This window comes from Danio aesculapii, chromosome 25 (assembly GCF_903798145.1).
Source record: "Danio aesculapii chromosome 25, fDanAes4.1, whole genome shotgun sequence".
Classification (NCBI taxonomy): Eukaryota; Metazoa; Chordata; class Actinopteri; order Cypriniformes; family Danionidae; genus Danio; species Danio aesculapii.
In genome coordinates, this window is record NC_079459.1 from 15,311,767 (window position 1) to 15,339,134 (window position 27,368).

Here is a 27,368-nt window from a genome sequence, read left to right on the forward strand (position 1 = left end):
GGAGTTGTAGGGGTGTGATGCCACAACCTGCTTATAAAGGGGCGCACACATTGAAGCTTTAAAGCAGTGCATAACGACTAATTTTGCAGGTCATTCACCACGCACAGCCAGCCGTAGACATGGAGTCGTTTAACGTGGTGGAGACGCTACAGCCTGCCGAAAGAGCGCTCTTCTGGGTCGGTGCACTTATCACGGCCTCGCTGGCGCTGTGGCTGGTGTACAAGACCATCACTGGATTCAGGATATGGGTGCTGGGAAACGGGGACTTACTCTCTCCCAAATTGGGAAAATGGGCAGGTAAGTTGAGCGACATAAGAGCTTGTATTGACAGGATATGGGTGGGATAAATGTGGTGCGCATTTGGCGCAACCTTAAACTAAATAAAGATGAACTTCGTGGATTCTGAGGGGAACTAATAATTTTTAAACTTTTTTTGCGCATTTAACATGTTATTGACAGAACCCACAAACGGGGGGAGGGGGTCATTGTACCACTCACGTCAATTTCTAATCGTTAAATGAGATTAAATCAAAAGACTAATTGAGACATCAGTATTTTATGCGTATGGTCAATGGAGGCGACGTGTGTCTCAGGTTGACTGATTGCGCCATACATTCATATATTATGCGCAGATTGCATGTCACTCTGAGTCATTCAGGTATTTCAGTCAGACATTTTTTTTTTGCACAAAATATTCGCTTAAATATGAAATTTGACTAATTAGATGGAATATTAGCTAAAACAGTTTGTATTTTATATTAAACGCATACTTGTTAAGATATCCAAGCCGTTCAGTTATGATTTCTCTCTCTCTCCCGCATTTCTAGTTTTTCCTGAATCGTATGTGCTCGGCCTGACCCAGTTATCCAGTTTCCTGGCTGCGCGTGCCAATGTGTATCCCGACAAACGCGTTTTAAACATTCCTTTGACAGTTTTGCGGGTAAAACTCGGTTTGTTTTTTTCCACTACCTGCGTTTCTGACCGGTGCTGTCCGCTTCTTCCCCTCACTGGGGCACTGAGGTTGGTTTTGGCAACATGACGCAGTTTAAAACGCCAATCTTAATTATAATGCGGGTCCATACCACGTGCGGCATGTGAGGGGAGCCTTGAGTGTGTCCTCGAATATACAAAACCCGTGAGGCGACGCGATTTCAGTTCTCACACGATTGCACTTTTAATACTGTTACTTTAAAACTCACCTCACTGTTAAAGATTTTGAAATGGCTCATCATGCCATAGTCTTTCACTGCCTGGGATGTTGCCTTGGCAGCAGGTGCTCCAGTGTTCAACGCCTCTAGTGGTCGGATTGGGCATTGAGGATGTGAAGCGATTTGAGATAGACTTTTTTTTTGTAAAGGATTTTTTTTCTGTGTTGATTTCATCGAAGGAATGACATTTAGCTTATTTTACAGAAATACTGGAAAAATAAACTTAATACAAATCTGGCTTGGAATGCTTCGCTTGTATTGCTTCATAATATTGTTGTTGTTTTTATTATTGATTTTTCTCACTTGTCACTGAAATCTTCTGAAATCAATTTTCACTTTAAAAAGGCTTAAATACTGACTGTTTACAAGTTTAACCGATACACTGAATCAGTTACATCACCTGTGAACAATGTGGTTTACTGTTTCCAGATGCTGCATATTAACACATTTTTTATTCCCCAAAAGTTTTGAAGATTTGATATTAGCTTTAACTAAAAGTAACTTTTAAAACCATGTATGCCAGGCAAAGTAGATTGTGATGGCAAACACTACACACACCTGTAGTTTGACTCCCATTCCAATAGATTGAACACATTATATGTACAATGTCAGTTTTGAAATCTTTCTTTTGTAGTATTTTAGTTTTTTTTTTTAGTTTAGTTGTAGCATTTATAGTGCTGTAGAGATTTTTTTTTTTTTGTTAAAAATATATAAATTTTAATGCCAGCAACTTAGCTAGCACTGATCATGAGTTTTACAGTTCTGTAGTGCTAAAACACTTTGATGGACACTCACACTTAAACCGTCTCTTCACTCTTTAAAACCTTTTTTCAAAAAGTTGCAATTTTGCATAAATGAACTGTGGTTTAAAACCACTTTGGATATAAAAAAAAAAGGTTGCAAATATTAGTCATGTATTACACTTTTGGAAATAAAGGTGCAAAAGCTGTCACTGGGGCGGTATCATTTCAAAAGGGTCCAAAGTGGTACTTCAGTGTAGGGATTTTTTTTTTACCCACGATTCCGAGTCATTTGATTTTGCGTATCTACCAAAACCCGATCAGATACTTCTATAATACATAAAGAGGAGTGAAGAAACAGATCCAGGATGTTCCTTATTTTTTATTTGATTCACCTTATTTTAACATTTCAACAACTGTTAACAAACAGAGCACTTCTGGAAGGTAGCTTGAACAATCAAGTAATAAATAACATAAATTCTTCACTTTTGGACTTTAGTGCAATAATAATATTTTTTTCGAGCCCTGATTGGGAGGTAACTTTCGATCGAGTCTGAAACCGTGTGATTGGGCCCAATTTTTGATTACATGATCTCTACTTTAAATGTAAATATTAGTACTAATATGTACCTTTAACTGCCCCACCAAGACAAAAAAAAAATTTGAATTGGATTTCTTAACTTCTAATGTCGCTAGTTAACACACTTTAAAGTAATGTTTTTTTCCACATCCCATAATTTCTATGTCAACCTCTACTATATGGTAGATGTGTCCGTTTATGGTAAAAGTACTGGAATTTATTTATTTATTTATATATATATATATATATATATATATATATATATATATATATATATATATATATATATATATATATATATATATATATATATATATATATATATATATATATATATATATATATTATGAAAAATCAGAAAAAAACTTGAAGTGCAAAATAAAATATTTTTAATATTAAATCCTCTTTTTAATTTTTTTTTAAGTATGCCATAAAATATTTCAGGTTCTCATTTAACACGTTTTCTTTTTTGGTTTATTTTCACAATAAAACTAAAATCAAGTGTAGTAGTGCAACAGGATTGCTAGTTTGTTTTTGTAAACCAAAAATGTTGTGTAGTCTAAACCATTATATAATACAGTCATTCCTTAAATTACTTGAACAGTCATTATTTAAAACAGTCAAAACATGGTCAACCTTTTGGCAGAGCAGGCAGTTAAAGGGTTAAGGTATCAATGTCAAACCTTTAGGTACAAAATGTGTACCTCCCCAGTGACCACTCTCATACCTTATATTCCCAAGAGTGTTGTATCTTTTATTTGAAGTTATGTAGGTGCATATTTTGCATGAAAATGTTATAATTTTGGTATATTAACTTCCAACTTGTGGTAATTTTTTAGAGTGAAATATGACCTGCACATTTTTCTCAGCAGGTTTCATAAGCATCACCCCTTTGCACACTTGGCAACCACTCCCTTTTCCAGTAACACATTTTGAACTTCGTACCGATCCTTCGTACATTCTGTCAGTGCCATGTCAAAAAAATAGAGGTGAAGAATGCCACTCCCTGAAACTAAAAAAGCAGGGCACCTGTTGGACCCGTTCAATTCCACGTGCGCAAACTAGCTGAAGGTGACTAGGTGAAGCTAGGAGTGGGGAGTGGGGGGGGGACAAGTTCTTGTTCCTGCCAATCCAGAATCACAGGTTTTATCAGGTTGAGCAAGAGTTCATTTCCAAATCTCGAAACTCTCGCATGTGAGTGTAACTAATGAATCCTTGACGCATTTGCAATCTTCTCCACTTCACCCCACAAACAGCTTCATTGTCATGTTGACTGTATGATGTCATAAATGCCATTAGATGATGCATTTTTGAAGATCTACTCTACTGACATTGCAGTACGTTGAAGGTGAGTCATGAAGTGGAATGTATGAGAGAGAACTGAGCAGAAAGCGGTTTGGTGTGTTGTAGTTGTCAGGCATTCCTCGTCCCTGAGACGATTACGGGAGACCCCTGGTGTCTGTCTTCCGAACTGCACTGACATGGTAAAGGTTGCAAGGCAGTGGTTTAGTTGTAGTGCAGGGTGTTCCTGCAGCATGTGAAACAAAGGCTTTTTAGGCCTTTATTATTGATCAGATGTGGCTTATCTTTCTCTCTAAATTATTAAATTATTCATATCGCAGAGGAAACCCAGATGGAATTACATATTTGTAAACGAACAGTCTAATCAAGTCATTTGATCACTTTTTTTATAAGCATTTGAGGTTCATGATCTGATGATTGATCCCATTAATACATGTATACGTATACATCTGTACTCAAATTTGGTATGATTTTTTTAAAAGAATTACAATTCACATTTGTTAATCAAATGAAATCCATAAGCATATTCTTATTAGCAAACATTTTTTAGTCTTGGGGGAAGGGAGGGGGGATGCTGTTTAAACCCTTAACTGCCTGCTCTACCAAATGGTTGACCATATTCTGGCTGTTATATATAATAATGGTTTACACACACAGCATTGTTGGTTTACAAAAAAATTAAACAAACAAAATCCTGTTGCACTACTACACTTGATTTTGGTTTTATTGTAAAAAAACAAACAAACTAGAAAGCATGTTAAATGAAGGTAAACTGCTCAATCGCATAAAATAAAGTATTCGGAAAATGTAAAAATGCAGATTGATTCCTATGAGAGTTGGGTTTAGGGGTATGGTTGGTGTGGGAGGGTGTATGGAATATACATCTGTAAAGTAAAAACCATTATGTCTATTGAAAGTCCCATAGATAAGTGTATGTGTATATGTGTACACACACACACACACACACACACACACACTGCTAAGCATAATTGAGTACACCCCATATTTTTCTCCATTTCTCAGTGAATATAGGAAATGTATTTTAGTGCATTTAAACCAAACAGATTTATTAAAATAATGTTTTGGTCACCAGACATCTTTAGAAATTGAAAGATAATATAACTAAATTCAAGCAAAACATTAAAATAGATTTCAACCTACAAAATTTTAACTAAACTTTTCATATCTTTTTTTTTTTTTTTTTTTTTCTTTTTTTTTTTTCTTTTTTTAAAAAAATATTTTTCTAAACCTAAATTTTGGTATTCTAGTATATGGACCGTTATCGTAAGTTATTTTGTTAGATAAGCTCCAGATTTGGCTTTAGTACTGACTAATCTAATGTATATGCACAAATATAATATTGTATAGCTTCCTATTAAAAACTAATTTAAAAGAGATTTGTGAGGGGTGTACTTGTATATGCTGAGCACTGTAACTAACTTTTTCTATTAGTGTGAGGATGAGATTTAGCAATGAATAGACAAGGACTTAAACACAAATTTCATAATTTATGAATGTTGTTATATAACTGTTTTGGAAAATTTAACTTAAGTGCAACTGCTTCTCTGTTGTAATGGGTATTTTTATCTATTTTGCAGTTCATTATTTAATACAGTGCTCCGCATATACAAGTACACCCCTCACAAATCTATCTTTTAAATTCATATTTTTAATAGGAAGCTATACAATATTATATTTGTGCATATACATTAGATTAGTCAGAACTGAAGCCAAATCTGGAGCTTACCTAACCAAATAATTTGCGATAACGGTCCAAAAACTAGCACACCGTAATTTTATATTTACTGTATATGTTATAAAAAATATTAAATACAAATTTAAAAAAAAAGGAAAAATCAAGAGAAGCAAAAAAATTGAAAGATTTGTAATGTTTTGCTTGGATTTAATTGTATTATCTTTCAATATCTAAATGTTTGGTGACTAAAATATTATTTTAATAAATCTGTTGTTTAAATTCACCAAAATACATTGCCTTATTCACTAAGAAATGGAGAAAAATATTCATTTTCAAAATGGGGTGTACTCAATTATTCTGAGCACTGTATATGGCATAAGAGGGCCTTCGTATTTTTGTGATGTTTATGGTGCAGTGTGTATTGTGAGAACAAGGTAGGTTAGCGTTTCTCTCAGCTGAGTTGTAATGCTGACCGAGCAGTGCGAGGAAGCCAAAATTAGAGCTTCATCAACCCCCACCCATCTCTTTCTTGTCCTCCAGTGGCTCACTTCATCCCTCCTTAGAACACTAAATGTGTTCGAGAATCACAGTTATGTAATAGAGCTGCAGTCATTCATGGGGACGGGGGCGATTGTGTCATACAAACTTGCTTTGACATTCAAATCAAAGCTTTAAGAAACCACTTCGGGCCTATAGGCCTGATACCTGAGCAACATTAGACACGGAAGTTTGTGAATAGCAACGTTAGCCCATTCATGCTAGCTAAAAGGGACAGTGAATGAAGTGCTCCCCCAGTGTGTGATTGTGTGAGTGAGTGAGTGAATGTGGACTGCGCAACTTGTGAATGTGTGAGCTGTGAATGATGACAACTGGCTGTTGTTTTCAAGGGAGGGCTTTGAAGAAGTGGGGGTCTTCAAAGAGAACGCTGCCGTTCATGTGACTAACACGCTTGTTGCCACGTGCCTGGGCCAAGGATGCTGGGTAAAAGCGCTACCCCCTCCTCCTCTCTCTGTCTAAGCCTATCTCCATCCTCCATCTCTTGCTCATCCCCATCACTAAGGACCCTCTCTCTCTCCCCCCTCCTCCCGAAACTGTTTGTTCGCCCTCTGCGAGCCCCCACCATCCCTTTTCTCTTCTCTGTCACGACTCGGCTCCATTTATTTATTTATTTCCTGAAAAAGGAAATCTTCCATCTGCCGTTTAACGTTACACTATAAATTCACATCCCATTGTAAACCGCTAACATGGAACAAAAGTTTAATTGGATCTCTTTGGTCAAAATTGAATTTAATAATTTTAATAATAATTAAAAATCTACGATAATATCAATGTAAGGTTTTCTTATTTTCACACAGTATTTTCACCTCAGTCATCCATGACAAGCTGCACAGCTTCAGCAGCAATGCGTCTCCGCGCTAGCAAAACAAAGCTTTCTCCTCCGCACCGGCGTCTATAAATAGGCTATACCAGCTCTATATTTAGATGTTTTGAATTTTTTCTGCCCTTTTCTGTTCTAATTAATTATTTTTTTTGCAAGGAGACTGTTGCGAATAGGACTAATGATTTTTTTTTTTTTTTTTTTTTTTTTTTTTTTTTTTTTTTTTTTTTTTTGGTGAGCATGTGACTTTTTTTGCTGCTATTTCTGATATTGCACCCTCTCACCCCCACATCGTTTCCCCCCCCTTCTTCTTCAATCCACCTTTATCTGAGAATAGATGCTATTTTGGGTGCTGAACTGCTCTGGTGTGTAGTTTTTCCTGCTGGCCATGTGACTGGCTTGTGCTATTTAAAGCATGATGCTGCTTTGGGGGGGAGTGGGCGGAGGTGTTAGCATTCTGCAGTGCTAGCGAGCCAAGAACGGGAACAGTTCATTCATGGAGGAAGAGAGAGAGCGGGAAAGTGATGCGACTGATTGCATACAGTAGAGGTCTGAATGTAGATGGCCCAATCTCCCCTCATATGCTTTTATTTTTAATTACATTACACTGGTCATCTGTTTGTTTGGTGTTTTTTTTTTTTCTCTTGTTTGTGTGTAAGCACCGTTTTTGTTCACGAATCTTTGCTGCAAGCATAAAATTCTTGTTCCATAACTCTCTCTCTCTCTCTCCCCCCCCCTCTACAATGAGCTGGGTTGCTGGGGGATGCAGAGAGAGGGATTGAGGGTGAGCGGGCAGCATCTTGTTGGTATTCAAGTGCTGCGGCTGTTCCAGACGAGGCAGCTATTTTTACTCACTTGGCTGCTTTTTTTAGCGCTGGAATATTGAGTCGGAGGAGGGCCAGTGCGCCTGTGCGGCTCTGTATTTCTGAACGTACTGTTCGTGAATGTACCCAAGCACGACTGCTCGTGCCATCCCTGTTTCAGAGGGGCTTTGTTTAAATCATTGATTCGATGCTTTAACATTAGCAGCAAGATGCTACTTAATTAATGCTAACCCATCTTTGGCTGCCGTAATGTCATTGTGTACATCGTTTTTTTTTTTTTTTTTTTTAAGTCACCAACAAGTATCACTTTTATTTCCCTGAAATTATATTTGCAGTGTTCCCTATGAATTTCAAAACCTGTGTGCATAATATTTACAAAATTAGATCCACCACTATACGCTACCTGACAAAAGTCTTGTCACCTATCCATGTTTTTAGAGGAACAAATAATAACTTGACTTCTAGTAGATCATTTGGTATCAGAAGTGGCTTATATGAAAGGCAAGGCTTAGTTTACCAAAATAAAATATGATTATGCCTTAATTTTTAGTTATTTAATTGGGACAGTAAGGTCTGACTTTGCTTAGACAAAAGTCTTGTCTCTTAACAGAATTAATGTCCAGTATAGAATCTAAAGTCATGGTGCAGTGAAAAAAGAATTAATATTGTGTATGACTCCCATGAGGTTGGACTGCATTCATACATCTCTGCAATGACTCCAATAACATATTAATAAAGTCATCTGGAATGGCAAAGAAAGCGTTCTTGCAGGACTCCCAGAGATCATCAAGATTTTTTGGATTCATCTTCGATGCCTCCTCCATCTTTCCCGAGACATGCTCAATGTTCATGTCTGGTGACTGGGCTGGCCAAACCTAGAGCACCTTGACCTTCTTTGCTTTCAGGAACTTTGATGTGGAGGCTGAAGTATGAGAAGGAGTGCTATCCTGCTGAAGAATTTGCCCTCCCCTGTTGTTTGTAATGTAATGGGCAACACAAATGTCTTGATACCTCAGACTGTCTAAGCCTGCAGATCACTCACACGCCTCCAATGTAACCCAAACCATGATTTTTCCTTCACTAAACTTGACTGATTTCTATGAGAATCTTGGGTCCATGCGGGTTCCAGTAGGTCTACTGCAGTATTTGTGATGATTGGGATTGTGTAAAATGTTGGTGGCTGTTGACTGTAGAAGGACAGTGTGTGTGTGTGGTTTTTTTTTTTTAAGTAAAAGCATGTTTGCCACCTCTTTGTGTCTGTGACCCCATTTTTGTGTGGAATTCTGGGAATTGTCCCCAAGCCTTATGCGTGTTGGGATCCACCCGCATAATTGAAGCTTGGAATTCCTCAAGTTGTGAAAATACCGGTTTGATATTTTGTGCAATGTGGCCCCTCTGATGACATCTTGTTAGGTTTTTTTTTTTTTTTTTAAGTATGGTGGTTTTAAGCCTGAAAGCTCTTCAGCGTTGTTTGTGGAATAGCTCGTCAGAAAAGTAAATGTTTTCTTCCGAGAACCAGAATGTCGTTATTTTACAATACACACAATTTTGAGGAGGGTTATTGGGTTCCTTAAAGTCAGCTTTGCAACTATATATGAGGGTGAGTAAATGTGTGTGGATTTAAAAAAAATAATTAATTTATATATTTTTAATATAGTTATTCCCATTGAGATAAACTAGGACACTCCTCATTCTTGGTATGAATTTGAAATGGAGCTTGTGAACCACTTTTGTTTCTTCTGCCTTTCGATCCAGTGCTCTCACTCTCGTTGTCGTGCTCTCTCACTTTCTACCCACATCTGACTTTGCGCAGTCTCCCATCTCCCCCCCCCCCCACTCCCCCTTCTCCCTTTGGTTTCTATTTTTAGCAGCCCCCAGGATCCCTCATCACCCCTCCTGTGCTGTCGTGCTCCACAGACGTCATCACCCCCCCTCCCTACCACCACCCCTCTCTCCCCCTGAGCAGTGTTCTTGCCAATGACCACTGCCTATGCTACACTTTGATCAGCCATTGCACATATTTTCTTAAATGCAAGCTTTTTAAAAATATATATGTATATATTTGTTTTTTTGCAAAATGAGAGAATTATGGGATATTGAGATGGGAGTTTTTTCCTAAATCGTAATAATATTTTATAAAACAGAAAATTACATCTGTATAACACATCTATCTATCTATCTATCTCAATAATATATCTTCACAAATGAGTGAGCATTTAAACACTTCAGTTTTACTCTTTACTCACCTGTAATCCATACCTGTTCAGACAGCGAACTGGTTTTTAGGTCTGAACAATTGCTGTTGAACAAAACAAATTCACTTGTCATTTTGTAAAACTAATAAAATGGCATATTTTGGCGTAATGCTTTCCTAAATGTGAAGGGCATCACTGGATGACTAAATGGAATTGGGAAATATGAGCATTCAAACATGTTTCTTTGTCTGCTATTGGTGGCATGATCATCCTGCCACTCCCTCAGGCCACACTATTGGTTGAGCCAGTGTTGTTGGTCGGAATGGTCACTACTGGAATTTGGTACCAATCGATACTGAAATTTTAAAAACGTCCATTTCCCGCTAACATTTGAGTGCTGAAATGACTGACTGGCCATGAAGGTCATCAGTTCACCGAACTCAGAGTGTAAACACTGAATTTTACAGGTACACTGGAGCAGTACAAAGTTATATGCTGATGAATCATGGTTTTTAAAACACTCCAGTGTTCCTGTATCTGTGGTTACACTCAGGGTGCCACCTACAGGGGGGTTTGGGGAGGATTGACCCCGACCCCTCCCCCAAATAACGCTTGACATCAAAACAAGATTTTGACCGCCCCACCCATAAAGGTTCATACCATTGTGAATGCATAATTGCGCCGATCAATGCTAGTAAAAATATGATTCTGATAACAGTCTGAAACTTGCAGTTCTAAAGCACTCAAAGACATCTGAAGTATTCACAAAACATATTTCTTATAAAATAGCTGTTTACATCTGCATGTAGCCTAAAAAAATTGTCACAATTTGTGTAGTTTGACTGACAGGGACTTCTAAATGGTAACTAAATATCCCTCAAAACACTAAAAACGTATACATTTTATTTATAAATGAGATGTAATTTAAACGCATTCGTAAATTTGATTCACTGAAGCATATATTACTAAACTACTACCAAAAAAGTTGAGCTTAAGCTTTCTTTAGGCAAAACTGCTGCTTTATGTGAAATTGATTTAAATGTCAAGGTCTTATTAAAAGCAACAACTGAACCAAATGTTTTCCTGAACCAGTCGTCCTTGTCTGCTATTGGTTTTATGCATAGCTTCATCCCAAAACCAGGTTTTCAAGCACTGCGTAGTATTGTGCCTGCTGCAGCCATGGTACAGCAGCAACGTTCCTTGATTATTACGCCAGAATAAATCTTTAGTTCCTAGCCATATCGTCTTTGAAAATAGCAACTTTTCATTCTCCGTCAGTCTTAGTACATGATGTAAAATACAGAAGTGTCAAGTTTTAAAAGGGGAAAACCTATCAAAATTTAATCCAACCTTTTATAGGGCCGGGCGTGTTTTTTCTATTTTTAAATTAAAAAAAAAAATAAAAAATCTTGATTAATTGAACATTTTAATAAACAATTATTTTATGTTTTTGCCCTCATAGTTCATTGACAAGTTTTGAACAGTAAATGTGCTCCCATATTACAAGTGAGAGATTTTTGAAATAAATGATGCATCACTTGATTTTAAAATAATTGAAGTAAACACACACACTCTACTATCTATGGTTATTTGTTTTGAACATTAATGCTGTAATGAAAACATACATTGCCTAAAACGCATCTCTCCGCACCATCCACCCTCGTAACCCCTACCAAACCGACCAATCACGAAGCTTGTGTTACATTGACCTGTTAAATTCGATTGATTTATAGGTTCTGAATTTCGATTAATCACCCAGCCTTAACCCTTTTATTTGTTTTTGTTAAACTACAAACAAAAGCTATCTGGAATTAAATGTTTCAATTTAAATGGTGTAAATGAATCAGATTTAGCTTAATATACATACGATGCATAGAGGACAATGCAGAGACTTTGAGCAAATCACGGCAAAGGCAGTTTCTGCTTGACTAGTGTAGTCAGCATTGAACTCCACGGTATAATAAATGTCATTTTGTTTATGCATTTATTGCAATAAGTTATAATTTAAAGTTATTTTTTTATATTATGAAAGGAATTAGGCAATTACCCATGCCATCTTAAAGGTAAAATAGTTTGGTATATTTGTTTTCAGCCCACAGCTATCAAAGATATTAGAATTTTGACCCTTCATATGAAAAAGTTTGGGCACCCCAGGTCTAATCTGATTCAGTGTATTATGCTAAAATAAAAGCACTACTGCCAGACCCAGAGCTTGGCTGAATGGATTAAAAATGGTAGATGAAATGGTAGAACTTAACTGTTCAACATTAGTGAAGTTGTAAAATTAGCCTTTTTCCAAAAAAGTGGAGCGTTCCATTTAAGCTAACCAAATGTCAAGGGTAAATTTGTACATTTATTTCATCTCTCCTTTATGCAAAATTGTAGGATTTTTAGGAAGAAGGCCCATTCCTACACATAACCCTCACTCGGGAGTAAGCAGATTGCACCAAAATGTCATTAATTAATGTAAATTTAACTGCAAATATAAAATAGTTGTGAGTAGCTACTGTTATAGTGTTTGTTCGCATGGTTTTGAAAATAGCTGTCAGTGTTTACTTTTTTTTTTTTTTTTTTTTTTTTTTTTTTTCAAATTAGCTGACAAATAGCTGCTTTTAACCATTACTTCATGAAATCTAGAAATCTTATCACTGCTGAAATGCCATGACTTTAGCATCCGACTTTGGCGATTTTAAAACTTGTGTGTCGGTGTACCTGTTTGCCTTGAACTTGTGATAAGTTAAAAAAATGACTAACTCATTTCCTGCAAAGATTGATCCTGTCTGTCTTCCTGCTTTTTTCCAGTTGTGACGGGAGCCACAGATGGGATTGGGAAATCCTATGCGGAGGAGGTAAGGGTTTCTCTTCTTATTTATCTCTTCGCTCCACGGAAAGCACAGTGACTCATCACAAGACAGAGGTTTCACTCTGAGGCCAAGAGAAGGAGGGTGACTAGAAGACTGCTGGTGGAAAAAGACCTGTTACCTCGTATAACTTGTACAGTTAAAAGTTGTTCTCTCACTTCAAAGTTAACGCAAAACTTTGCTTTTTAGCTAATTCATAACCATTTAAGGAGTACGACGGGTTCCCCTCAAATATTAAAGATGCAGTAGGTGATCTGCCAAAATGCTAACCGGTTAGCATATTTTTGAAAACGCAGTCCCTGCCCTGCTGTCTAAAGCCATGCCTCCTAAAACATGAAAGCGGACCTTGAAGATGACAGTATACAACCCATTAGATCAAGTCATTCACCAGTTAGGAAACATTATAGTACTTCAATTCTGATTGAAAAACTGTATTATATCGAGCACGTTTTCAGTTGTGTAGCAAGCAAAACTTTTCATAATGTGCAACGTTTCATGAAGGATCTCTGGTCTCACTCTCTCACGCGCCAACCAACCAATATAAAACCGGAATAGCACCATTTACTTATGTTCTGTTAAACTAAATAATAATCTACATCATCGATGCTGTAAAAGGTCCCTTACGAAACTGAAAATAGTCACATCAGTTTTTGACCAGAACATTTCAGTGGTTGAACAACACTTGTGCATATAACCCATTCATAAAAACAAAATCTACATAAGCTTTGCGCGACTAAAATACTTTTAAAACATAACATTACCTGTCTAATAGAAATGCTTCAGCCATGATGTTGTCCTTCCACCAGTGTGCAAAAGTAACTCCAATATTGATTCAGGATTTTCAAAAATTTGGATTTGAGCATTTGTTATTAATGCTGTCACTCTCTCGTGTGGACGTGAACACGCAAACAGCAGATCTGCATAAACTGATTCACAGATGTACAAATGTACATTTTTGACATACAGTTTGAGCTACTTATGGGAATTGTCAGCCTGACAAATTTTAAATGGATTACCATTTTTTTTTTTTTTTTTTTTTTTTTTTTTTTTTTGTCTTATGCCTCACCCAGAATATATAAATGCATTTAGATCATTTACTTTAATCATTACTATTGGAATGTGAAGAGACTTTCAACCAGCACAACAAAAATATTTCTGAAGACAATTACCTACTGCACCTTTAAACTTGCTATTGGTCGGACAAACAAGCAGCTCGACCCCAAACTCATGTTATTGGTTTAGCCACTGTTGCCAAGTTGGACTAGTTTTTCAAACTGAATTTTTTTTTAAAAGCTGCGTCCAAATTATATAGCCATTAGAAAAGTGTTTTATTATGAATATAAGTAGTATGAATTGAATTCAGACTTATCTACAGTTTATTATTATCACCTACATGCATTAGTTGCGTCGCTTCACTCCTATTCATGAATTCGTTCTTGTGGCCTCATGGGATGGGGAAAGTGTCCAGTGGATGCACACTACAGAATTTCCCTGGAAGTAGTAGGTCATCAGGGTACTTCTCACCTACTGTTTGTTTGGAATAGTGTGAATTCAGTCCAAAACTGAAGACGCGACGTCACTTTTAAGGGACTGTTTCATATGGATTTATTATTCATTTTTTTCAATGAACACAAACTGTCATGGTTTTTTAAAGACTCAAACCCCTCGCTTCATGTTAGCTGCACTTTCAGCAAACCTCTTAATACCTGCAGCACGAGGACTTTTGTGATTTTTAATATATGTGCGTCAGAAGTTGTTTGGCACAATATTTGACTGCATGTCACTGCATCCCAATTGACTAAAAGGATATAACTAAAGCAATGTCCACTGTGCTGAGCGAGAGCACTTCTCTTACTGTAAACTGAACAGTCGCATCAATGACGCAAGCGTGCTCCGGTTCAAAAGGTAAAGATGCGGTGTGAGTGCGGGCAGTCTGGGTAGAGAGGAGGGGGGACAACCACGCTTCAGCACAGTTCAAGGCAACTGTACCTAGTGAGAGTACGCCCTAGGTCAAGTTCTAGTTTACTTGAAGTTTTTAGATATGACACTTTAACAAAAGAGTGCAAATGATTTTAGACTTTAAACTGTCACTTAAACATTTTATTGTGTTTTTTGATTGTACTTCTAAGCTCAGTGTTAATCTGTTAATACAATTGTAAAGATTTTTAGAGATTGAAATGTCCTATTTCAGTTTCAGTAACTCAATCTTGGATTTTGCCATGAATAACTAAAGAAGCTCGCTTTCCACAAATACTTTTCTCAAAGTTTCTGTCATAAATGAGATGATTTAAATGCTCTTCTTTCTCTCAGCTTGCTCGACGAGGATTCTCCATGATGCTCATCAGCCGTTCCCAGGAGAAGCTCGACGATGTGGCAAAGTCTCTTGGTCAGTGCTCGGCCATCTGTGTGTGTGTGTGTGTGTGTGTGTGTGTGTGTGTGTTTTAGCAAACTGCAGTGCTCCTCTCTGTGAGTGACAGACAGTCTTCCTGATGTTAATGAAACGGGCTTATTTTTAGCCCTGGTCTGAGAGACGGGGGTGGTGGTTGTGGTGGGGTGGTGGGGTGGGGGCTGGTTTACTGACTGGGTGGAGAGCTGATGCAGCCTGGCAGGAGTGCACAGTCAAAGGTCCACGCCGAGCTCTAGGGGTCATACACAAAACTGCTCTGAATAAGGCTGAAGTGCTGTTTGCCATTCCTGTTCCAGTAAATGTGAATTCCTTGGTGCACAGATGTTGCATGGATGTCCTCCAGTATGACTTCTGACACTGGTCTCCAAAGTGCTCTGTGGCAGAGCGTTTACTGTTTAGATGATTCAGAATTGACCGACACAAGTTTTTGCATCTAATTTTGTTGCTGTTCATTCAAGTTTTTAGGTATAAAAGCAATATACAAGTCATATACAGATGTACATGTTAACTTATAATGTATTATAATAATTAAACATATTATAATATAAAATAATTAGTTTTTTTTTTAAACATGGTTGTATAGATATATTTTTGCATTTACACTAGTATATTTAGGGTACACTTAGGGTGTTGTTGTTGTTGTTTTTATTTTAGTCTTCAAATTGCACATTACAAGTGTAAAAGGTTGTGATATTGTTAATCAGAGTTTATAACACTGATTCGGCCTGAGGCAAGTTAAGGGAACAGGTTAAGGGCGTTGTGCATTGTTGCTCTTTTTTTTTTTTTTTTTTTTTTTTTTTTTTTTAAATTCAGTAAACCAACTATGAACATAGTTTAGCTAACGATCATAGCTGAAAGCATCCATTCAGCTCTTTTTCCTTGTCAGGAATCATTTCAGCGTTGCAGATATTTGGTGAGGTTTTTATACAATAATATGTTATTCTGAACTGTTACCTGTCTTTAATGTTGGCACATAACTGTTGAGCTTAGATGGGGAGGGGCAAAAACCCTCCAGTCTTCCAGTACCACAGTCGTGCTGGCAACCCAGAACGGGGAGGAGGTTATGGCTAGTCACGAACTAGGATGTAATTTGCCGAAACCATTTCTCAAACCTCACATTTGATTCGATCACCCCACGTTAGGAGTCACAGAGAGCAGTATCCCATAAGCCCCCTGGACAAAAATGAAAGACTTTGAAGCTCATTTATGAGGGCTTAAAATAACCCTTCGATTGACAAAAACACACACACTTCTTGCTGCGAGACCTGAGAGGAATTTTCCTCTCATAACTCACTGGAACAGTGTTTAGACAAATGAGTCTTTGGACAATAAATTCTAATTGCTGCAGGCACCTCAAACAAGCAGAGGAGAGGAGGGGAAATGTAGGAAGTTCCTCTGACTGGCTTTTTTTTTGTACGCAGCGCCTCCTGCTGGTCAGAAATCAGTGTTTTGGTGCAATGGGCAAAGTCCCAGAGAAGTTATTTTTAGAACAGCAGCCATAGCAGGGATGCCTGATCTTAGACCGACTTCTCCAATGCCAATATTAGGTCTGCAACACCGTTTCAGCAGGTTTTTTTTATTTTTCTCATCTGCTTAACTTTTTTTTTTTTTGTCTCTAATTACAGAAAGCACCTATAAAGTGGAAACCAAAACTATCGCAGTGGACTTCAGTGAAATTGATGTCTATCCTAAAATCGAAAAGGGTCTTGCTGGACTTGAGATTGGAATTCTTGGTGAGTCACATCTCATCTTGGTCTTTAAAAGTATAGTTCACATCATTTATTTTGTCATTTACTCCCCCTTTACTTTTTACCTGTTTGTGTTTTGTTTGTTCTGTTGAACACTAATAAAGATATTTTGATGAGAGCTGAAAACCTGTAACCATTGACTTCCATAGTATTTGTGTTTTGCACTATGGAAGATAGTGGTTGCAAGTTTTTTTTCAAAATATCTTCATTAGAGTTCAACACAAGAAAGAAACACCTTGAGGGTCAGTTAAATGGTAAATTTTTATTTTTTTTGAGTGAACCTTCCCTTTAACCCTTTAACTGCCTGTTCTACCAAATGGTTCACCATATTTTGACTGTTTTAAATAACGACTCTAGTCATTACACTTAATATTTTCAGATTTTTCACAGTATATGTTTTAATTATGGTATTTTTACCAAATGGTAGATATGTTGGTTTATGGTAAGAGGTTGATTATTTTAGAAATTATGGCATGTGTTGGAAAAAAAAAACATTGAGTGTGCTAACTAGAAAGCTATCAGAAATATTAGAAAGCTTATGTGCATTTTTCATTCATGATTCACTGCCAGTGTTGATGTGAAACCTTTTATTAGGTTAGTCTCACCCCCCCCCCCCTTTTTTTTTAACCTGAAATCGTGATTTATTTATTATTAGTATATATTTATTTGGATTTTAGATGCTTGCATCTTATTCCTAATGCTTTGTCACCACCTAGTGGTTATTCTTAGAACATGTTATTTGAGACTCAATATTTGTTGTTTAAACGCATCTCATTGTCTGATTTTCATCTTTTAATTTATAGTTAACAATGTGGGAATCTCTTATTCATACCCCGAATTCTTCCTCCACATTCCTGATTTAGAAAATGTGAGTAACTTCTTAAAAAAAAAAAAAAAAAAGGCTTAAATATTGCTACCCATATTACCTGAAGTAATATTCACCCATTTATTGGCAGTTCATCACCACCATGATCAATGTCAACATCACCTCAGTGTGCCAAGTAAGTAAACACAATTAACATATTGGCCACCTGAACAATTTCAGAAATCTTAAATATTTTTGTAAAATATGTGAGTACCGCAATGTGATGCTTTGATGTACTCTTCCTACTGCTGTACCTCTCTCTCTCTCTCTCTCTCTCTCTCTCTCTCTCTCTCTCTCTCTCTCTCTCTCTCTCTCTCTCTCTCTCTCTCTCTCTCTCTCTCTCTCTCTGTGTTTTGCTGATCTCCACCAACGCTCCCCGTGTTCACCACCCACGCATATTCTCTCTCCCTCCCTCTCTCTCTCATATACAGGACTAATATGTTAGTTTTATCCATTTGATTCATATTTATTTGATTTTAGAATTAATTTCAGAGCTTACAAGTCTGTCTGACACCTATCCTTCTCCTTGTTTTTTCTTTCTTTCTTTTGCTAGATGACTCGTCTGGTGCTGCCCAGAATGGAGGCAAGGTAAGTCCAGAAACTAATATCAAAACCCCTTTCCAGCATGTGTCTGGAATCCCTTAAATGACTAAATGGAAATTCAGTACAGCTTTGCTTTTTTTTTTTTCTTTTTTTTTTTTTTTTGGTGAAATCCGCGTCTTTTTTCCTCTCTTGTGTCTCCCTCCTGTTTTCCCCATACTCTTTGTGTGAAATTGAAAAGCATCAGTGGAGCGATTTCATTGGCTACGCCTGGGTCATGTGCAACATATGTGGCCAATAAGGAAGCCGGGAAAATTTTTGTACAAATAGGTCCAACCCTCTGCACTTTACTGCGGCTGCATGGCAACACGCATAGACCATCGTTACACTGTTTTTATATTTAATTTAATAAATGCTGAAGTGGAGTACAGTGGGTGACGGGGTTGTGTTAGGTTTCAAACACACCATGTTTGATGTTAGATTTATTTCATATAAATGTAAAGGTGAAATACAGTTTTTGTTTTCGTTGCAGAGCTAAAGGTGTCATCCTCAACATCTCCTCTGCCAGTGGCATGTTCCCAGTCCCACTGCTGACCATCTACTCCTCCACTAAGGCAAGTAACTTCACCACTGGAAAAATAAGGGGTCATAAATGTTCCATGTAAACATGTTGTGTACAATCAGGGCTTAAAATGAACAATGACAAAGTACCAAAGGGAAGTAACCATCAGGTTATCAATTCTAACATTGTCCCAGAATGCTATATGGTGTAAGAGTCCATCTATTAGTCCTTTGACAGGTCTAACAGCATGGGTGAAGGTTAAATGTGTGTAAGCTTTTTTGTAGGTGAAAAGAAGCTGAAAATTCATCTGAAAAATATTTTTATTTGTTAGATTAAATTCGGAGCTGAAAACAAACTAAAATAAATTCTGATCCATTTTTAAGTGATCATTTAAGTTTCAAATGTGCTTCTAATAAGGAGCTGATAACATTCATAAATGAGGAATGAATTTGGATATCTGACTATATTCTAAACATCTTGTCTTTCCATTTCATGGTTCATTGTTTACCCAAAGTCACTTGGAGTCAGTATGCTGGTCAGTTACATCTGCTCACTGACACAACCTTGCCAGTTTTGGTTCTTAGAAGGAAATTAGTTTACAGTTATAACATCCAAGTAATATTAGCATGCTTGCTCCACGCCCCATGCTTGCTCATACATAAAAATAATAATTTAAAACTTAGATTTAGCCACTAGATTATATCATACGAAGTCTGTGATTGTCATTCTCCATCCATTGAGCCGGAATGTATGAGCAATCCTGGTTGTAGGCTGCAGAAACCTCAGCCTAAATCTACTAGCTTTAAATTATTTCAGTAGAACACAATCTCAAATATAACTTATTTATTTGTCAGGCAAAGATTTCCCATGCCAATTCACATAATTAAACCAAAATAAGCCAATTCAGATTGTACAACACCAATTACCCAAAGATACATTTAAAAGTTAGAGATTAATACCTGACTATGTAGAAGTACATTGCATCAAAGTCTTGATGCAGAACTCAGAGACTCACACACTGCAACGGGGTATCCTGGCTACAGGAACCCACAGACACTTTAGCACCTTTCTCTTAAATACTCAAATGACAACAAATGGTCATAAATTCAAGACCATAAAAGCTTCACAAAGACCCCTTGTCTGGTCATTAGATGATGTGAAGACCATTTTCCCTGGAGTGGAGCTTCTGGCAAAGATCTTATCAAAATCGAAACTAAAGTGAAATTGAGACCACTTTACCAATCACACTGAGACATTTTAAAATTATACCAATCACACGAAGACATTTAAAATTATACCAATCATGAATATAGATCCACAATATACACCATATTAAAAACTTGGACTGTGTGGAATGTGAGTGAGCTACTGGCTCAAGCTGCATGATCAAGACAACTTGTTTCGTAGTTGATCTTCTCCAATTAAAAAAAATGATTGTTTATTGTTTTAGTGCCTGACAATTCTCATGGTCTTGCCTTGTGGAATTCCATAAGAGTTCCCAGGGTCTGATACTATGGAGAGAATTAGCTATCCTTGCGTTGGTGTGAAATTATTGAATTGCAAAAACTTGTTAATTTAACTGTATAAGTACAATCTGATGCACAGCGTGGAGATCTTTCACATGAGTAACTCATCCTAATCACTAAATTTATCAGTACTATCAGAACCATTACTGTTATATTTTAGTATATGGTGATCTATTTATGTCATTAATTAAATATTAATATAATTTAAACCTATAAGTTGTATTATTATTATTATTATTATTATTATTATTATTATTATTATTATTATTATTATTATTATTATTAATACAACAATTAGTAATTGTGGCCATAAATGTGGGTGCCATAAATATTTTTATAGTCACTAGCTATTGACAATTGTAGCAAAATACTAGTTTTTGGCCCCATATACAAATTGGTGGTTGTTGTTGTTGTTGTTGTTATTATTATTATTATTATTATTATTATTATTATTATTATTATTATTATAATTATTATAGTGTAAAAACTGTTACTAAACTAAAATCAGTTCTAACCAGGCTCAACGAGTAAATATGTATTGTTTTCTTGCCATCTTTTAACAGGCTTTTGTAGACTTCTTCTCACGAGGACTTCAAACAGAGTACAAGTGCAAAGGGATCATCATCCAGGTTAGAGAAGCATCATTCATAGCTATTCAAAACCCATTTTAAAGAATGTGGCATGGTGAAACAATATAAATTGTAGGGAATTAATATGTTGGAAGCGTTTTTGTTTTGTTTTGTTTTTTGTTTTGTTTTTTTCCTCTCTGTTTTGATTCAATTTGTTTTTGACAATTATAGTTTTTTTTTTTTTTTCCTCACTTTTTGACTTTTTTGTTTATCAAAGGTTTTAATTTATAGTGAAGTTTTGAGCACAATGCCTTAGTTGGAGACTAGTTCAAGTTTGTTAACAGGGTAAAAGTTTGATACTGTATGTGTTAATCACCAAAATGTTACCAAACCCAAACTAGTATCTTGATTTTAAAAAGTTTTATTATTATTATTATTAGTATTATGTTTTATCTAAATTGATCTTGTCATAAAATAGCCATAAATTGCTGATTTTTGCCATTAAACAAAAAAACAAGCAAATACATATTAATACTGCAATTTACCAGATGGCTGAGGGCATTAAATCCTGGGGGAAAAAGGCAGTTCAAACCAAAGCCCTGCATATGCTATTTTAACGGATAACAACAAACCTCTTTGTTCACAGAGTGTGCTGCCTTTCTTTGTGGCTACTAAGATGACCAAGATCAGGACGCCCACCCTGGACAAGCCCACCCCTGAGCGCTACGTAGCTGCTGAACTGAACACTGTGGGACTGCAGGACCAGACCAACGGCTATTTCCCTCACGCTGTCATGGTACGACAGCCTAAATATTCCCAACACTTCCATTTCTTGAGCATACTTTTACCATAGGGATGTGTGTTACTTTTTTAGGGGGGACTCTTTAATTGTTATGAAATGAGACACATTTTCGCTCAAGATTTTTACTGGCATCGATCACAAAAGTTTAATTTTTCATGACAGCCATTAAAGCATAATTTGCCATTCTTTGGGCTCATTTTGGTTTGACGTGTCGTTAAAAACTGGCTGACCAATGATTGGCACTTTTTTCAAGTATCTTTAGCTGCTGAAGTTACAATTAAACACGACTTGGTGGTGCTCACACTAAAAACATCCTGGGTGCCTTAGATTTTTAAGCTGAATCAATTTAACAATTTATCCATTGAACTTATGTTAAATACTGTAGCACAGTAGCATTTACAGCAGTATTTTGTTTTTCCTATACTATGGATGTTTTGGCTACAAGTTTCCAACATTCTTCAGAATATCTTCGTGTTCAAAAGAAGAAAAATCGTTTAATGATGATTAAATTGTTGGTCAATTTAAAATGTTTGGGTGACCTATTCCATATATGTAAGGGATAATGAGGATTGTTAATGCACAACACGAAGTGAAAAGTGCATTTTAATATCCTTTACCGGTTATTACCCTGCTTATTCTGTGGTTAATTGCTAGGTTTAGACAAGTTTAAAGCTTGTAGCACTCTTGGCAGCACAATTATGGTGTCAAATCTTCCTGATTTGAATTCCTTACAGCCAGTCAGAAGCGCAAGCTTGAGCAAGAGCTCTCTAATAGATCATAGTAACATGTTGAGGTGCATGTCCACCAAAGTGTTTTTGCGCTTTTCCTATTGTTGTTAATGTAAGTGATGCATATTTAAAAACAGGCAGCATAGCAAGGTGCGGAGCATGTGTTTTACAGTCAATGCTGAGCATGTGCTGTTGTGTGTGTGTGTGTGTGTGTGTGTGTGTGTGTGTGTGTGTGTTTTTTTTTTTTTTTTTTTAAGGCTTTGTTGCATTTATAAGATGCAATGTGTGCTCATGCTTCATTTGTAGAAAATGTTATTTTTTTCATATCTTAAATTGTATACAGCTACACTGCTAACGATGAAAACGACTTTCATAGTTTTTTCAAAAGCCCTGCCCTCAAGAGGCTCTGATTGGTCAGCTATCATAATGTGTTGTGATTCGCAGATAGGTTCCTCGTCACCAGGAAAAGCGTCAGACTTCTAATAGCATGTGCTTTGATTCAGGCATAATCTACTCTGACTGACAGTATGTACACAACAGAGGCAGACAGAAAATGACATAGAGGATGAAGCTGAACCTCACGCCTGCTCTCTAAAATAAAATCTGACAAGTGTCTTTCACATATATTCAGAATAAGCATGTGTAAGTAATATGAACCATTCACATATCTTTTGCGAGTTTGTTATTTGAGCTGTAGAAAGCACGGAAAGCGGCCGCATAGAGAGACAGTGCAGCGTTGGTGAAGATTGTGGGTGTTTGCAGCGGTTTGACTGATAAATATGAATTTGTAGCTAAATTGTTAATAATTAAAATTAAATTGCAAGCACTTCTCTTGTGTCGTATCCTTTGGAAACCCGAATACAGAAACAGAACAAACTCTGTGGGAATGGCAGCATTTGGACTACATTTTAGCTTTTTCTGCTATAACATTACAGTGCCTCTGGCCACTCCCTTTCGCTGCACGGGTTGTCTGCGCATGGTGAATGCATGTAACCTAAACCCTTTGGGATCTCACTAGCCCAGATGTATTTTGTAGTCCCCAAACTTTATTTGTTGTAGGTTTTGCTAAGCTAACGCTGTAAAAGCCAATGTCATCCTTTGCAACTTTGAGTGCATTACATTTAGAGATGTTGTCTATGTTCAGACAGCTACATTATGCATCAACTAAAGTTTAAAATATGATATCATAGTGGACCACCCCTTTAATACTTGTTGAAGAGCTCGCAGCAGAGCTTTTTTATTTATTTGTTTGTTTGTTTGTTTGTTTATTATTTATTTATTATTATTTATTATTATTATTATTTTTTTTTTTTTAGAACAGCACTCATATTTCTGCAGAGAAAATAATACTTTAGTGGAGTCACACCCTTAGCTACCTTTCTGAATTCACTTGTATGAAAAGTATATTACTTTTGAGTTGCTTTTTCATACCTGGCTGAGGCTTGATCTCTTTCAGAAATTGAATTTTATTTTTTAAATGGAGGAGCTCTGCAATTTAACAACGCACTGTATAACCTACAATTTTAATTACCTTTATGCTAATTTTTTTTTTATCTAAACGTTATCTTCTGAGAACTTCCTGACCCAAGAGTAGTGACGTGTATATACAGATTAATGAAACTTTAAACCAATGTGTTTGCTACTTTTGCGCTTTTTTTTAATTTTATTAGTTTAGTAAAATCACTGTCCATTTGAGATGATTCGTGTTTCTTCAATACGTTCAAAATAATGAGAATACTTTCATCGCAGAAATGTAAGGCTCTGGCCTGCCATCTTAGTTTCTGTCTGTTCTCGCATGGCGCAAATTCTCTCATCGAGTGCAGGATTCAACATGACTACTTTAATTCAGCAATTTATTTTTAACTATTAAACCAAAAATAAACTCCCTTTACATTTTTTAAAAATTCACTTAAATATTATTACTTTTAAATAATGCATTACTTTTACTCATTACTTGGAAAAGTAATATTACTTCCTGAAATATATCCTAACTTTACTGAAATTTCCAGCAACTGTCACGGAGAAGCTATGGTTACCACTTATGTTTGAGGGAAGCGCAGTTAATTTATACTGTTTTTTTTTTTTTTTTAATTGACTGGACTCCGTGCAATTAAAAGCACAGGTATATCCAATCAATTAGGATATCTATAATATAAACCATATCATGTGCACTTTGAAGGGCACCTATGATGAAAATCATCTTTTGGAAGCTGTTTGGACGGGACCGTGTGTAGGTATAGTGTGTCCACTGTCATATTGGATTAATATAAAGACAAGAAGTCTTTTTTTTATTTATTTTTTTATTTATTTATTTATTTTTATTATTATTATTATTTTTTTTAAAATGTGGCGTAGGAGTGCTGTTTCCCCACCCACCAAATTGATTGACAGCCGCGTATTAACATGTCTCTGAAGTAACTCGTATAATCATATCAACAAGACAGGACGTGTGCAAAGCAACTGGATTAATTATCTGTTCAGCTCTCTGGGATCATTAATCATCATCAAATGTGATCAAGAATGAGTTTTAGAAGTTTAAAACATTTTTAAAACTGTGCATGTTTGTAATGAATTACAGCGATTTTTTTTTTTTTTTTTTTTTTTTTTTTTTTTTTTTTTTTTTTTTTTTTTTTTTTTTTTTTTTTTTTTTTTTAACAGTCTCTATTACCAGAGTTGCTTGTCAATACAATTATAAAAGAAGATGCTTCCATCCCAGTTTATTTTGTACATTTAACATAACGGATATCCATACAGCAGTGTGTATTAACATGTATCCTGTCACATTTGCTGTGCAAAAACAGTGCAAAGTTAATCGTGTGCTATGTGTGTGTGAATTCGCCATTGTCGAATAACGGTGACATTCGACATAGTAACGACATTGTGTGACTCATCGAAAGGCTTGAATTAAGTCCACAACAAATACATCAATAATCATTGGGAAAGTTCTTGCTGTGGTATTTCTCACAAACATTACATATCTGCTTCCATTATGTCTGTCATTGTGCTGTTTATCTGACTCAGCCGAGGTGGTATAATAAATAAACTGATGGGTATTTTGAGCTGAAGCTTTACATAATCATTCTGGAGACACAAAATTCCTGCCTGTATATCACTTAACTATGTTAAATAAAAAAAAAACCTATAAATTCTAATAAGCTTCATCAAACAGTGAATACTTTGTTGTTTTTTTTTTTTTTGTTTAACCTTTCAAACAACAATTACAATATTATTGTACACTATTAACAAATGTCTTTTTATATCTTTGTGTGCATAGGGCTGGGTGACCACTGTTCTGGCCCCCATCGACCTGGTCCTCAACCTGGGTCTGCGCATGAACAAGGCCCAGCGTGGTGGGTACCTTAGGAGGAGAAAGCTGCGATAGGAAGAGAACATTGTGTGATAGACTCCAAACGGGCCAAAATGTTTTACAGAATACATGTACTGAGATTTGAGTCATTTACATCTCAAATCTTTGAAGTGCTGCCTCTTAAACACTCTTTTTGTATGTGTGTGTGTTAAATGTTGTTTGTTTTTTGATTAAATATCTGGACATGCTCACGTTCCACAATGAATTGCTAGTTACCCAAAAAGCGGGTTAGTCTTTCTTTGAGGGTGAATAAAGCATTGTTTTGCGGGGAGGGTATTGTGGCCACTGCTGTTGTAAGCAGAGGGGTATTTATATGGTGATGGTGTTTATTTATTTAATTAACTTTTTTTTTTTCTTTTTTTTTATCTGGGAGCTTCTACTACTTGCACTCTTCCTGTTAACTTGTTTGCAATCGTGCCTTATTGTGATAAACGGGTGCTGGCCTTATCATTAAATCCATGGTGGCTATTTTTTGAATCTTGTACTGTATCGATATAAAACCGAAGGTCTGATGTGAGTGTATTTTTGTACATTAGCCTTTTCAGGCTGGAAGTTTACTTGTCAGCTTGGTTTATTTAAAACCTTTGCTTTTTTTTTTTTATATATATAATATGAAACTTGGTCACGATGATTGATAGGAGATCTAATGCACGTTTACATAATCGTTTTATTTCAATCCACTGAAGATATAAAGGTGTGGTGGAATGTTACCAGTTTGTCTAGGGAATTATCCAAAGATGGATTTGAATACCTCCATATAGTGTTGATCTCTGTATGATTATTTTCGGACCAGTGCCAGGCAGGTTAAAACTTGAATGTTTTCATTCCAGACGTGTGAGAGTGGAACGCATTGTGCTGCTTTACTGATGTGTGACAATCTAAAAATGCCTGTTTGTTAATAATAAAAAAAAAGACTTTTCTCTATTGATTTTTGTGTTTGTCTTATTTTTTAAATAAAATGTGTGATTCTGCTCTGGTTTTGGTGTTCCGTTTCTTTCAGATATTACTGTGATTAAGTGTTTGAGGTTATTTTAAAGCTACTTTATAAGGGCTCTTATGCTTTAAAATGTACAAATGCTGCAAGGTTATTGAATCTGGGTTACGTTTTGATGAACATAGTACTGTATACTTATTAATTCAATTATAGAATAACTTCAACTTTTATCTTCAAAAACAGAGAACTTGACTGTTGGGTTAAACAGCGATTTATTATTATTATTTTTTTCAAACCAGATAATAAATATAATTTTTTTTAAAAATGAATCGGTAGGCCTACAACAAAAATACGTTTTCTTAAGATGAACAAATAACCTAAATAAAAAGAACATGTCAATAAAAACTAGAGTAAAATAATCCTCTAATTAAAAAAATACAATTAAAATATTGCAAATTTCATATAAATAGAATTAAAATTAACCTTAAACAAATAAACCATATAAAAAAACAAACATAAATGGCAACTAAATAAAA

At 36.0% G+C, this 27,368-nt stretch overlaps 1 protein-coding gene across 1 annotated transcript; it reads left to right on the plus strand.

The window, feature by feature from the left end:
- hsd17b12a (hydroxysteroid (17-beta) dehydrogenase 12a) lies at positions 1-26,826 on the plus strand. The gene is made up of 11 exons (XM_056451883.1): positions 1-297; positions 12,726-12,772; positions 15,095-15,170; positions 16,817-16,924; positions 17,743-17,807; positions 17,896-17,940; positions 18,358-18,392; positions 18,877-18,958; positions 20,996-21,061; positions 21,648-21,797; positions 25,806-26,826. The coding sequence occupies exons 1-11, from the start codon at positions 120-122 to the stop codon at positions 25,911-25,913; spliced, it is 960 nt and encodes a 319-aa protein (XP_056307858.1). The 5' UTR covers positions 1-119; the 3' UTR covers positions 25,914-26,826.
- The last annotated feature ends 542 nt before the right edge of the window (positions 26,827-27,368 follow it).

Coding starts and splice junctions, on each gene's coding strand:
- hsd17b12a (XM_056451883.1), top strand. CDS start 120: ATGGAGTCGTTTAACGTGGTGGAGACGCTACAGCCTGCCGAAAGAGCG. Junction 18,393..18,876: donor CTGCCCAGAATGGAGGCAAG/GTAAGTCCAGAA, acceptor TTTTCGTTGCAG/AGCTAAAGGTGTCATCCTCA. Junction 18,959..20,995: donor CCATCTACTCCTCCACTAAG/GCAAGTAACTTC, acceptor ATCTTTTAACAG/GCTTTTGTAGACTTCTTCTC.